The sequence below is a fragment of the Lutjanus erythropterus genome, chromosome 6, assembly GCF_056507025.1.
Source record: "Lutjanus erythropterus isolate fLutEry1 chromosome 6, fLutEry1.hap2, whole genome shotgun sequence".
NCBI lineage: Eukaryota > Metazoa > Chordata > Actinopteri > Lutjaniformes > Lutjanidae > Lutjanus > Lutjanus erythropterus.
In genome coordinates this window covers 34188192-34201059 of record NC_139322.1, presented here as the reverse complement: position 1 = coordinate 34201059, position 12868 = coordinate 34188192, and the positions used below count along the sequence as shown (strand labels likewise).

The 12868-nt window shown below is 40.3% G+C and overlaps 1 protein-coding gene across 2 annotated transcripts in view; it reads right to left on the bottom strand.

Moving 5' to 3' along the window:
• Positions 1–2880: 2880 nt before the first annotated feature.
• The window catches only part of vdra (vitamin D receptor a), a 99322-nt gene continuing 89334 nt past the window's right edge, over positions 2881–12868 (bottom strand). For both annotated transcript variants that reach the window (XM_084721756.1, XM_084721757.1), the window contains 3 exons: positions 9745–9896; positions 8969–9085; positions 2881–7021 (listed from right to left, as the gene is read on the bottom strand). In XM_084721756.1, coding sequence (XP_084577882.1) covers positions 6768–7021; positions 8969–9085; positions 9745–9896 — 523 coding nt within the window. In that variant the 3' untranslated portion in view covers positions 2881–6767. The remainder of the gene's footprint in view (positions 7022–8968; positions 9086–9744; positions 9897–12868) is intronic.

Here is a 12868-nt window from a genome sequence, read left to right as displayed (position 1 = left end):
TGCCCTATTCCCCTTTTTATGCTAAGCTGAGCTAACCACCTCCTGGCTGTGGCTTCATATTTAGCATACAGATATGAGCGTGTTATCATTTTTCTTAGCTAATTCTCAGCAAGCAAGCGAGACAGAATATTTCCCAAAATGCAAACCAGAAAGCTATTAAAATGCCAGGGGAAGACAGCTGTATCTGAGGTAAAAACATCTGCCCACGAGTGCCGCTAAAGATCACTAATTTAATGTTATATTTGTTGTTTCTTTTTTTTTTTCCTGCTTCCACTGTTTAGGCTAAGCTAAGCTAACTTCCAGCTTGAAGCTTCTTCTAGCTGTTGCTAGAGACAAAACAGTCTGATTTTACTACTTGTCTAATTCATTGTGTCTTTATAAACTTGCTTTTATCTCATTTCTTTTCTCTTATTTCATTATTTTTTAATAGATTTATCAACTTTTATCTTGCTCATTTTAACTCTGAGTTGTTCTTTTTTAACTGTGACATAAAGGAATACTAACTTCTAACTTCGCTTCACAGCTCCATGTTTTCCAGACGGAATCTAAAACAAATTAGATGCTTTTTGCTGCTCATAATAATTAGAAAACATCAGATCTGAAACAAATGTGGGCACGTTCAGCTGCAATGTGACTGTAGCCTTACTTTCATGCAAAGGTTTCAACATGCATTTACACACTCCAGTGATGACGTGATGCTAAAGAGGCCTCTGATTCACTGACTTTAAGATTTGTAGGCTTATACTCAGATTTGAGGTAAAAAAAATCATCCAGCATTTGAAAAGAGAAACGAGATAAAAAGGAATATGCTGTACATATTACACAAAAAACCTTCTGAATTAGTGTTAAAATAAGAATGGATGCTTTATCATAAACACAATCATGCCTGTGACAAAAAAAAATATTTATATATATGTATATGTGCGGAAGGGAGAGGTAGTATGTTTGGTTAACGCAGCGCCGAAGCTTAGCGGCACGTCATCTGTTTGTAGAGACAACAAAGACAGAAAACAAAGAATGAGGCAGAGATGAGGATCAAGTGAGTAAAGCAGGAAAAAAAAACTGAGAGAGAAGGGACAGTTAACATTTAGAAACATTGGGATCCACTCACATACTGACTGGTCTACTGGCAAAGAGGATTCTTACTGGACAACCATCTTCTTTTATACAACTGGCAACTAGTTTACTGTATGTAAAAAAACACTGCAAAGGTTGCTGAGGAGAGAGTTGTGGCATTGTGTGTGTGTGTCTGTGTGTGTGTGTGTGTGCGTGCGTGCGTGTGTGTATGTGTGTGAGTTTATGTTTGGTTCCCTTGAAGGCTATTGTGAAAAAGTCATCCTGTAAATTATTGAGGTATCTGGTACATGTTTCCAGCTGAGTGAGGTTTCTGTAAGTAAGGCTACTGAGGTGGAGCTGCTGACCTGGGTTGAGGGGACGAGGGGTGAAGAAGGGAGAGACTGGGGCAATTTTTTGGGTTCGTTTTAGCACTAATGGCCTCTTGCTATCAGCTACAATGTTCTTGTTAAGCATTAGTGTACAAACTGTAATCCAATCTGTCCAGTAGGTGTAATGTTATCTGTTAATAATGGATATTAAATCATCCACAGAGGAAAATCAATGTAAACAGCAGCTTAGCAAAGTTAAATTATGGACGTTTAGCACTCAGAACCCAAAAAACCAAGCAGAATCTCACCCCACCACCCCGCCCAGCATTCCTTTTCAAACAGATGATGTAGATGTTGGTGTTTTATGTATAAAGTCCACTTTTTTATGCATTTCATTTCACTATTCTTAAACAAATGATCTTTTCTAAAAATCTGAATTTCAAGAGCTGCAATGCGATACACAGAGAAGTGAGAAAGGTAATGTCACGCTTTGGGTTTAGGAGGCGACATCTCGTCAGTCACTGCACGCTCTGCCTGTACAGCACGTAACTACACCTGCCTTGTGGCAATTCTCGTTTGAAAAATACTTTTTCTCTTCTGTACAGATTCTACACAAGTCTTCTGGAGGTCCAATCCGAACGTGTTTTGTTTTCTGGGTCAAACAGGACAAAAAGGAGCCATTTTTCTGCATTGTCTTTTTCACAGTAAAGTGACGCGTCCAATTCCACAGCAGCTGTTCAACTGAATTCCCCACCCCCAACCCGACTCCCGTCAGCCCTTGGTGCACCACAGTTTTTCCGAAAAGCAGAGCCTGACTGGCTGCTGAGTTAAAGCTATGAAGAGTAAATCCTGCTGTAATTGGCTATTGCAGAAGAAGAGGCGGTTAGATGGTTGGGTGATGAATGTAGAGGCACGCCCATGCTGTTGCTGCGACTGTTTGCCATTGGCTAAATCCTGTATCAGTCAGTTGAGGCAGTGTTAGTTCATGATCACTTGATTGTGTTGGACATCGTGCTTCTGGAAAAGCAGATGTAGCTTCGTCTTTTTTTTATTTTTACAGAGCTGGGGACTGCCTTTCCATTGACAATGAAAAGATTTTGCTCCTCTGTGGTCCTTCCCCTCAGGCTGCAGCTCCAGGTGTGACAGAGCTGCACCGACAAGTCTTTTTTTTTTTTTAATTCCATCAGAAAAAGGAAGGAGAATGAGCACCAGTGTCTCTTCCCTGTCCGAACAAGAAAGTGAAGCCACATCATCGGTTAAAAAGGGGCTGTTCTGTATTCACTCTCTTGAAATGAAGGGAACGAGGGAGGGGGGACCTTGTTCATTTGCACTTGGAAAAGGCTCCAGGAGTCCACCACCCTCATCTCTGCTTCATTAAAATGACGTCCCAGTGCAGCAAGCCAAGCGCTAGCTAGACAGCAAACTCTGACACGCATTAAAATTGACAATCTTGAAAAGAACAAAAGAAAAAAAAAAAAAAAGATTTTCACCAAAATGAAAATATTATGGATATACTGTATAATTGTCAAAAGCTTATCGATAGACTTTAGAAAGAGAGAGAAAGAGAAAAGATGTACATCCATAAGCTTGGAATGGACAGAGAGGACATTCTCCTGGTGATACCGAGTGGTCGGGTGCTTTCCGAAAAGCTGCCGGAGAGTTAAGGATGCTCACGCTGATGTTTTACATGTAGCTCGTACATGAGACTCAGCTGGTTGGAATGCTCAACACAACCACCACTGGGAATGTTCAGTCAAATGAAGCCTTTGCAATTATAACTCATCAGATTTGTGAGTCCCATCATTGCACGAGTAAGAGTGTAATCCAAAACAGGGTTGGACCAATGGTGGCCTGTGATTAAGGGGATAGTTTGGATTATTTCAAGTGGGGTCCGGGGTTTTATGTAAGATGTCGGCTGACGTGCCCCTAGTTTGGAAAAGCAGCAGGAGTACCCTCATAGGAAGCAAGCAATGTGCTGCTGTGGACAGGGTCAAAAGCAAAACTTTATTTAAGCCACCTAAAAAGAAAAAATCAATATGCGTATGCTGTATTTAAAGCATTTTCATCCCTTTACCTGGCTGTCAGACATTTTTTTTTCCAACTGGAAACTCTCAAAGGCCACCAGACTTCATAAGCAAAATCAGAAATTTTACCTCACAGATGAAGGTAGTCGCTCATCTACCTCTGTCTCCATCAGCTTGTTGGTTTGTGTTATAGTGTGAATTTAGCGTTATAAAGGGTATGTTCCGATTCACTGAAGTCACACAATAACAAAGAAAGAAACAGATCAAGGCAGCGGTAGACCAGCTACTCCTGTGTTCTGCAAGGTAAAAATCACTGGTTTTCCTTAAGGAGTTTGGTTGGTTTGAAGAGAGCGATATTTGGCATACATAACTACCTAACGTCATTCAGTGGAACTTCTGCTGCTTTTCCAAACTGAGGGCATGTGAGCCACCATCAACTATAGCTAACGCACTGATGATCAATAAGCACCTTAATCAATCCCACTTCAAATGATCCGAGCCATCCCTTTAAGGACTTCATTGGCTAATTTGGTATCATACAGGTTCTTTCTTAATGTTCATTCATCTATGTTGATTTGTAAAACACCTAAAATCAGTATTTTGATTTTAAAATATTTGTTAACATTTAAATTTGCAACATCCAAGATGCCATTATGGTCAAACCCAAATCTGACAGTCTTCTTCACTGCAACCTGATACAACTCAGTAGCTTGCCCAGGATCGCCACCTCTGTCCATTCTAGTTGAATACAACGTAAGAGTCCATCTCCTAATTGCATATAGTGCTGTATCTCCAGAGCATCTTGCCAACAACAATTGAATTCTCTTAGTATTTTGCCTACATTAATGTCTAACTATGTACAGACTTAGCAAGTGGTATTTACAGAGTTTGTCCACAAGGGGGTGATCCAGGCCTGCGTGAGGGGTGAGCATGCACTGTGTCGACAGAAATGTGATATGATATGTAGTGATGTCGAAAAGTAACATCCTAAACCTCGCTTATGTGGCTGGTGTTGAAATGATATAAATGTGACAACAAGGTATGAGGCTTGATTTTATATTTAATATAAAAAAAAGTTCTTCCTCATGTTTTTATAACTCTGCCCTGCTGTGAAGAGCATCTGAAAGATTTCATTCCAAAAAGATTAGAGTCTATATATTGTTTTACTACTGTACATTGCTACCATCTGTAGACTTTGCCCTGAAAAAAAAAAATTCAAACCAAACTAAACTTAAGGCTGATATTAATTAATCACTCAATGTTTTAACACAGATGACTGTGTTTTAAAATGTAGCCATTTAATGGGTATGTCAACTCTAGCAATCACCTCTAATGGATTTTACAATCATGCAAACGGTTTCATAATAAGAGTTTTTAATTGAACAGATAAGCTTAGGAATGAAAACTTGTAGTATTTTAAAAAGTTTCACTTTTAGCTTACTTATGCTGTTATTTAGTATGATTAGAAATCACAGTGATGCCTAGAGCTTCAAAAACAATCTCTGTCTTATGATTGTAAGCTTACGCCACACACACCATAAACACCAAGTACACAAAATCATCAGACAAACTTTTCCCTGAGGCAACAGCCGGTAGTTGGTTTCTGTCCAACGAACTAGCTCTAACTGTCTTAGCAGCAATCTAACCAGCCGAACAAATATTTTTGGATAATCACTATCCACGAAAAACATGACGTTGTGTTTGCGTATGTCAGTCTACAAACTTCACAGGTCCAAAAAACGACAACATCCAATAACAGAGAGGTGCTTCCCTGCACTAAACCCTCAGTCAGAGCCTGTATACACACCCCCTTGTGGTCCATCAATATTCTCATATACTGTACACACATCACAAAAATAGAAGGACTCCTCACACACTTCTCAGTGCTGTCTTATGTGTGTGTGTGTACATTTGTCTTTTGAAAGATGACACATACACACACAACAGAGGAGGCGCCTTCAAATCCTCTACATTATACAACACTCAGAACTATTTGCTTCCATGGAAGCAAACATGTTTCACTCTCTTAAATATATATCTATATATATATCAGCTTATACGTATCATTTATATTTATATAGCATTATACATACATTCTTGTTTTGTGAAATTCCCTTTTGTCTTGTGAATAGGGAATTCCAACCGTAGCGTCTCCCTCCATCTATCCAACCTCCTTTACTCATTTCTCCAAATCTCCCCTTTCTTCCCACCGTTCCCATGCTGAAACATTCCGACTCAAAACTTTCCTTTCTTCACTTCAGCCGACCATCTGAGACCTCTCTTCGCACGTACACAGATACACAGGGCTGAGCAGGAAAACGCACCTGCTATACTCCATCTTAACCAAGTATTTTACTAGTAAACTAAGTATTTCCATTACATTACATTAAAGGTATACTATGCAGGATTTTCCTAAAAAAAATGATGTATAGACTCATATAAAAACAACACCCCTCAATCATCACTTATGACCCACTAGAAATGTGTGGCGGTGTCCGCAGAGACCCTGCTGTCTGCCAGCACTGTCTCATTCTCTCGCCTTAGTTTCTGTCTGTATCATAGGTGTTTCTTTTAAATCTTGCATAGTATACCTTTAATTTTGCCCCATGGGTGGCCATGTTGATGTTTAATATATTTGGATATCTTTGCTGTAAATCAACAATAGTTTATAGCTATCTAACACTAGTGTAGCAACATTGCTAGCGATTTATCTGTACCTCACAAGTGCCAGCATGGTTAATATGATGTAAATCTGTGTATCTCGTCCTGTATGTCATCGTGACGATGTGAACATGGAACAATGTTATGAGGATGATGGTAAAAAGGGATGTGACCATCACACCCATCAAGCTGTCCCCACTGTAAAAAAAAAATAATAATGGCAGGAATCGAGCAGTGATGTCCGGGGGAGAGGTGGCAATGAGAAAAAAGGCGATTTTGTTTTTGGAGTTTGTGGATGTGGAGAGGATCAGGGATGTCTGTCTGTTCCAGATGTCTACGAGTCAGGGTATCTGCCCGATGTCATGACATTTAATGCCGTACTGTGTTTGAGAATCCAGAGGTCAAAATATAATCTGGTTATCCAAGTGCTGTAGAAATCCACAGCAGATTCAGGTGTCTTTAATCCATAAATCCAGAGATCCAGGTATCTTGCTGTTTGAGGTCCGGAGGAGGAGGAGGATGGGCAGATGATGAAGAAGTGAAGGTTACTGTCTACCTATCTGATTATCCATCTGTCTCCCACATGTCCAGGTATATCAGGGCTGGGGTTTTCTTGGGGAAAAGGCGGTTAGGGTTGGTTAATCATCCTGTGTGTGATGAGTGTGTATACGTGTGCGAGCGTGTCCTCCTTCCTCTGCTATGACACCTCGCTGCCGAACACCTCCAGCACCAGCGGGGTGAGCTGCATGCTGTGCTCGGGCTGGAAGGAGAGTGAGCGGTACTGTTTGGAGTGCTCCTCGTTCAGGCTGCGCAGGTCGGCCAGCTTCTGGATCATCTTGGCGTAGAGGAGGCGTCCGCCTGGGTGGTTGACCCGGATGTAGGCCTGCAGGGTCTCCGACAGATGGTCCTGGAGCTGCTCGATGCGGCTGTGGTCTTGGACACCAGGACGATCTGCCATCGGAGAGCGTTGAGGGTGTGATGGCCATGATGAGGGAGGTCACAGAGAGAGGGGGAGGTGGCAAGTGGGCGGACGAGCAGGAGTCAGGCAGGAAGTAGAGGGGAGTGAGGTGGGGAGGTGGAGGAGTGGAAAGAGAAAGAAAACGTCAGTAATCATGGTCCATGGACATTTTCATATGGACTGGACACAGCTGACAGTATTTAAATATTTACACTTCCAGCACAAAATAAAAATACATCTCAACTACCTTCTACTTTTTCATTCAGTTGTTATTGTACTCATGACATCATCTTAATTTTAGAAAGTGCTTTACTCAGCTTTAACCTTTTGGACTCGCGCTGTCCCAAATATCAAATTTTTTTGTGATGCCACTGTCTATTCCATCCCTGCCTCCAAAGAATCACATCAATTGGCATATGTGAATGGCACAGAATAGTTTTCATGAAGAAACAAAAAACACAGTTTGAATCTGCTTATGAATAGACAGAGGAGAGTGTCTGTGTTCAAGGGAAATAAAAACTATTTTTATGGGATAGCACTGTCAGCAATGTGTACCAAAACCAAATATCACACCTATTGGTTTTCTTTCTCTAATGGGATAATTACATCTTACTCTATTTCTTGACATTTTGGCAAATCTGCACCATGGAAAATCTTGCTATATTGACTAGCATCATGAACCACCACATGAAACTTTGGGGCCGAAAGAACAATCGATCACTTCTGATACTCAAGGTATTGTTCCACAGCTTTTTCTATTTTCATCTGGGCCAAAGTCTTGGTTCAGTTCGTTTGTCAGCAGGATGATGGAAAAAATATTGGCCTGACTTTCATGAAACCTGGTGGAAAGGTGTAGCACGGGCCAAGGAGAAACCCACACAATTTTGGAGAGAGTCTGAATGACAGGGCTCATACATAAATTATATTTCACTTTCAGTAATATTGCAGGAGAGGTCAATTGTGATGTCACCGTCTATAGCAAAATGAACTGAACTTGTTGTGCATGCACAAACCCGTCCTATTAAAGTGAATGGTTTGCTGCGACTAAAGCAACAAAACAGTCAACATCACTGTGGAAACAACTGCAGCAGGCATGTAAGAAATAAGCAATGTCTAAATCATCCTTACTGCTTTTTTCTTCCAAGTTGATACAACCAACATAAGCCTACTTGAATATATTAAGACATACTGGTTGCACTTGCAGAGTTTCATTATTATAGAAGACTGGACTATTGGTCTTGGCAGAGGTCTGCTTTCTCACAGACAGTAGGATATTGCTATTATTGGACAGAGTCTGTAAGATGCCAGTGTGTGATGACTAAGCTATGATGACACTGACATAAATCGCATCAATTGGTCCGAAGAGTTAAAGGCAGTGTTTTTCCAAAGAATCTCGCCCCATTCTATTTATTTAAAACGTTTTGGTATGAAGACAGTGGTGAAATAACAATCCTAAGCCTTGAGGGAAAAGGCTATAAACAGGTATTTGGAGATCACATTTAGCTCTTTGGATCATTGACTCACAGTTGTGTTAGACAGTGGAAACAAACAACAGTGAATGAGTCTGCATCATCTATTCTTGACAAGGCCTCACCGCTCAAGGGCCTCGTTCAGTGGTTGCGTTCATTCACGGTTTTCAACTAGTCACTGAAAGCTCACAAACAAGAATTTCCGACGTTGTAACTTCATACTTTAATCTGTTGAACAGAACGTTTTGTCTTCCAGGAAAAGCTTTTTTTTCGTGTGTGTTACTGGCAGCATCAAAAACACACTACTGCTTGGGTGAATCGAGGTCAGCGAGCAACACAAACCGTGTGCTTAGTCGTCAGTCAATCTGCTAACAATCTCACTCTTTAAACAAAAAAAACCCCAAAACGCTCAGCTGGAAATATACCTACACCACAACCATGCAAATGTTCACACACACGGTTAGGCAGTACCTGGGGAGAGCAGGCAGATGGCCATGAGCAGCACGTGTTCCTCCTCGTGCAGGTTGAGTTTCTTCAGACCGACCTGGAACTTAACCAACGGCTCCAGCAGCTCCAGAGTGTGACCCGCTGTGGAGGACGACACAAACATACCGTCAGTGCTGCAGAGTCACGTAAACGTTTATATTGTGTTTTTCTATTGACTTATGAATCCAAACACACTTAATGCAGCAGTGGGTTTTAAAGAGGACTCGTTACTCTCAGTGTGTATTTGTACATTGCGGACAGAGAGCATTACTCCCTGGCCTGCATGTGTGGATGAAGAACTGCGTGTGTGTGTTTGTGGCCGCTTTATAGCTTCCATCAAAATACCTGAAGTCAAAACCTTGTAGTAATGTGCAAGTGCGCGTAAAAAATCAGTGTGTGGGTGATGCTTGTAAGTCTCCGTTATATAAGATGGGAGGAAAAAAAAAAAAAAAAAAAAATCACAGCTGTGTCATCAGCTCCAACACTGAGCGCTTTCCCCTCCTGAGAGTGTGTATTTATGTGCACAGGGACGTTTTCATCAATGCAGTGCTCGGCGCTGTGGCCTTCATGGAAACTTCCAGAGGATTGGGTACACAAGCATGAAGAAGAAGAGCGTCATCAATAAGCAAGGTCACTGATGTCTTTTGTGTGTGTGTGTGCTGTCATGTGTATCCAAACGTGATGTTGCAGTACACGTTCATGTACTGATTCTGCAGTTCAACGTTTCACAGCGGCACTGTGACAGATGAGATGCAACCAACCCTTTGTAACATCATTGATGCAGTATTTGAAGTCGGGTCCTCCGCAGCTCCAGGACATGTCCTCCAGGCTGAATGACTGGTTCGAACGCAGCATGATGATCTCAATGGCACTCGACTTCAACAGAGCGATCTGGTCCTCTGCTGTCAGCTCTCTGGAACACACAGCCACACATACAATATATGTTACTATAACTGTATACATGTTTGTCAAACAAATCGAGCACGTTCACAGGTCTGATTTCACCTGCTGGGACAGAGTCATGGAAGGTGTCACTGGTTGTGTCTTTACTTCAACTTCTACTTTTGTTTCTTTACCTTGCTTTTAAACTTCATGGACAAGAGTTGTCATTGTATTGCATCAACCCTTTAACAAACTCTCATATTCATTTTACTTTAGTTACGGGAAGTGCAAAGTTATTTCAAATTTTAGAAGTAGACTGACAAATCTGTCAGTTAGAGTTACGAAGATTAATTGATTAGTTGTCAACTATTAAATTAATCATTGACTATTTGGATAATTGATGTATTGGTTTAAGTATTTTAATAAAAAAAAAAAAACAAGTCAGAATTCTCTGATTCCAGCTTTTTAAAAGTGAATATTGTCTGGGTTCTTCACTCCTTCATGACAGTAAACTCAATACCTTTGGGTTGTGGACAAAACAAAACATTTTTAGGACATCATCTTGGGCTTCACCATTTTCTGGCATTTTATAGACCAAACAACTCATCAATTAATATAGGAAATATACAACAGATTAATCAAAAATGAAAATAATTGTTAACTGCAGTCATACTGCTAATAACAGCATCATACAATCAATAACAAGACAATGAAGTACAGTTTTGCAACAGCGTAACCATTACACTGTCTCTCCACCAGAGAGCACCGACAAGCACGTTTGACTCAATACATATCTTGTTCTTCTTAAAATAAACAAATAATTGAAGGGATCCTTATTAAAAATGGTTTGTGTCTTGTGTTTATGTTAAAAAATGAATGTTGACTCAAAGACTTATTATTAGAAGATTATTTTCCACTCTGCAAAAATCTAATTATTCTAAAAATTGTAAGCAACAAAAAACAACAAAAAACCCCACAAAACTCAGCTGGTCTGCAAGCTGAGTGACAATGAATGAGAATAATACTTCTAACATTTTCTGTAATAAAAGGTGTCACATAAAGTATGTTAATACCAAAGTCCTTTTCAATGTCAAACTCCACACTATTATCAATGAACTAACTAAACTACTGTCTTTATCAAGCCAGGAGCATTACTGCACAGAAGAGTATCTCAAACTGCTGTTGCTCTGTTTCTTGATGGAAAAATAAACATGTGTCAAATGGCAGAGGATTTTATGAAAAGTGAAAAAAAGAGCTCAGTCCTTGAAAACTCTGCTAAATATGGAAACTGTAGCATGAAAAAATGCACTGAGTTACATTCAGACTGAATATGAAGATGTTTTTCAGTTTTTCCACTCAAAACATTTTCAGCTCGAACAATCCTCAAAAAAGGACAGAAACAACTGTAGCTTCTGGTAAATTTTGAAATTATTCTGAGCTGTTACACACATGTAGCCTGCGTCCAATTAGGAAGCTGCAGGAAATGTCTGTACCGTTATATCCAGTGTGTGGCAAATAAACAAACTGCAAAACACTCCACAGTTAAAGAGGTGCAAATTAAGTGGGATGAAAATCCACTTGAAACTGTACACAACAGTAAACCAACCACTCCAGATAAAATATCTAAATCTCCACGCAACACACACACACACACACACACACACACACACACACACACACACACACGAGATCCATTTAACAGATAACAGCCATTTATCCATCAGAAAGTTCCAAACCACCTACACTTGTGTGTTGTAATTGTTTGTTTGTGTGTGAATGAGACTGTGTGTGTGTGTGTGTGTGTGTGTGTGTGTGTGTGTGTGTGTGTGTGTGTGTGTGTGTGACTGACTGACTAACTGATGAGCACAGCATGCTCAATTAATGTATTATATGGTTACTGTAGCAACAAAGCGTCCAACCCGAGGCTTTGTGTGGCCATAAAAGTAACACGCGTAGCGCTCGTGTGTACACATACTGACATGTTGCGTCTTCTTCAACAAATCTCCTCCTCATTATCCCATAGACTCGAGCCCCACACACTGTATTACATTCAATGTTTACTGTAACCACAGAACTACAGTCCGTGAATCTCCACACACTGACAGGTGCAGGGATAACTTAAGGAAGAGCAACAACCTTCACCACCGCTATCATATATATTGCACTGAAAATGAAGCCATCCCTTCGCAATTTGCCTTTAGAGCCTCTGGGTATTTGATTTGAAATTGTGAAAATGCGTATGTGATATCAAAGTTCGGTATCTCATCAAGCATCCACCAAAATCCAAGTGAAAATGAATGTTCTATTAAAAAAATCTAGCTAAAAAAACAGCTGATTTAGCTGTTTAGAACATTTCTGTACTGTATGGGTGTGGTAGATCACATTTTTATTCAAATCTCCCTCAGGAAAGCCACAGGCTAAGCAATGTACTGCTGTGGGCAAGGCAGCAGCAAAATGTATTTTAGCCACCTAAAATAAAAAAACAATCAGTATCAGCTGCTGGTCTACCACTGCCTCGATCTGTTAGTTTGTGTTGTTCTGTGATGCTGTTTTTTGGATCTAAACCAGTATTACTTGCTGCGGATTGAGGCAGTGGTACACAGGCAACTTCCATGTCCCCTGAGGTAGAATTGCTGGAGTCTGCAGCAATATAATAGTTTCGGTTCCCTGTTCACTCATATTCACAGAGGCAGATTCAGCAGGAGCACAGAGGTTTTGTTGTACCCATTTGAGAAGGATTGTTTTTTTCGAGCTGTTATCCACTTTTTTGGAGATTTGATCACTTCATTATTCTATGCTAAATAGACTGTTCTGTCCTTTTTTGCCCTAGTGTTTCTTTTTAAACATTGCAAATATAGGAAAACTGCAAATATTCCAATGAAGAACTGAACATAGTTGGAATCACTGCAGTGTTATGGTATATGGCAGCATAGATAGAGAGCTGTAATGTCATTTTTAAACAATAAAGAATTTATTCACTGAGAAAGGACGGTGGAAAACACA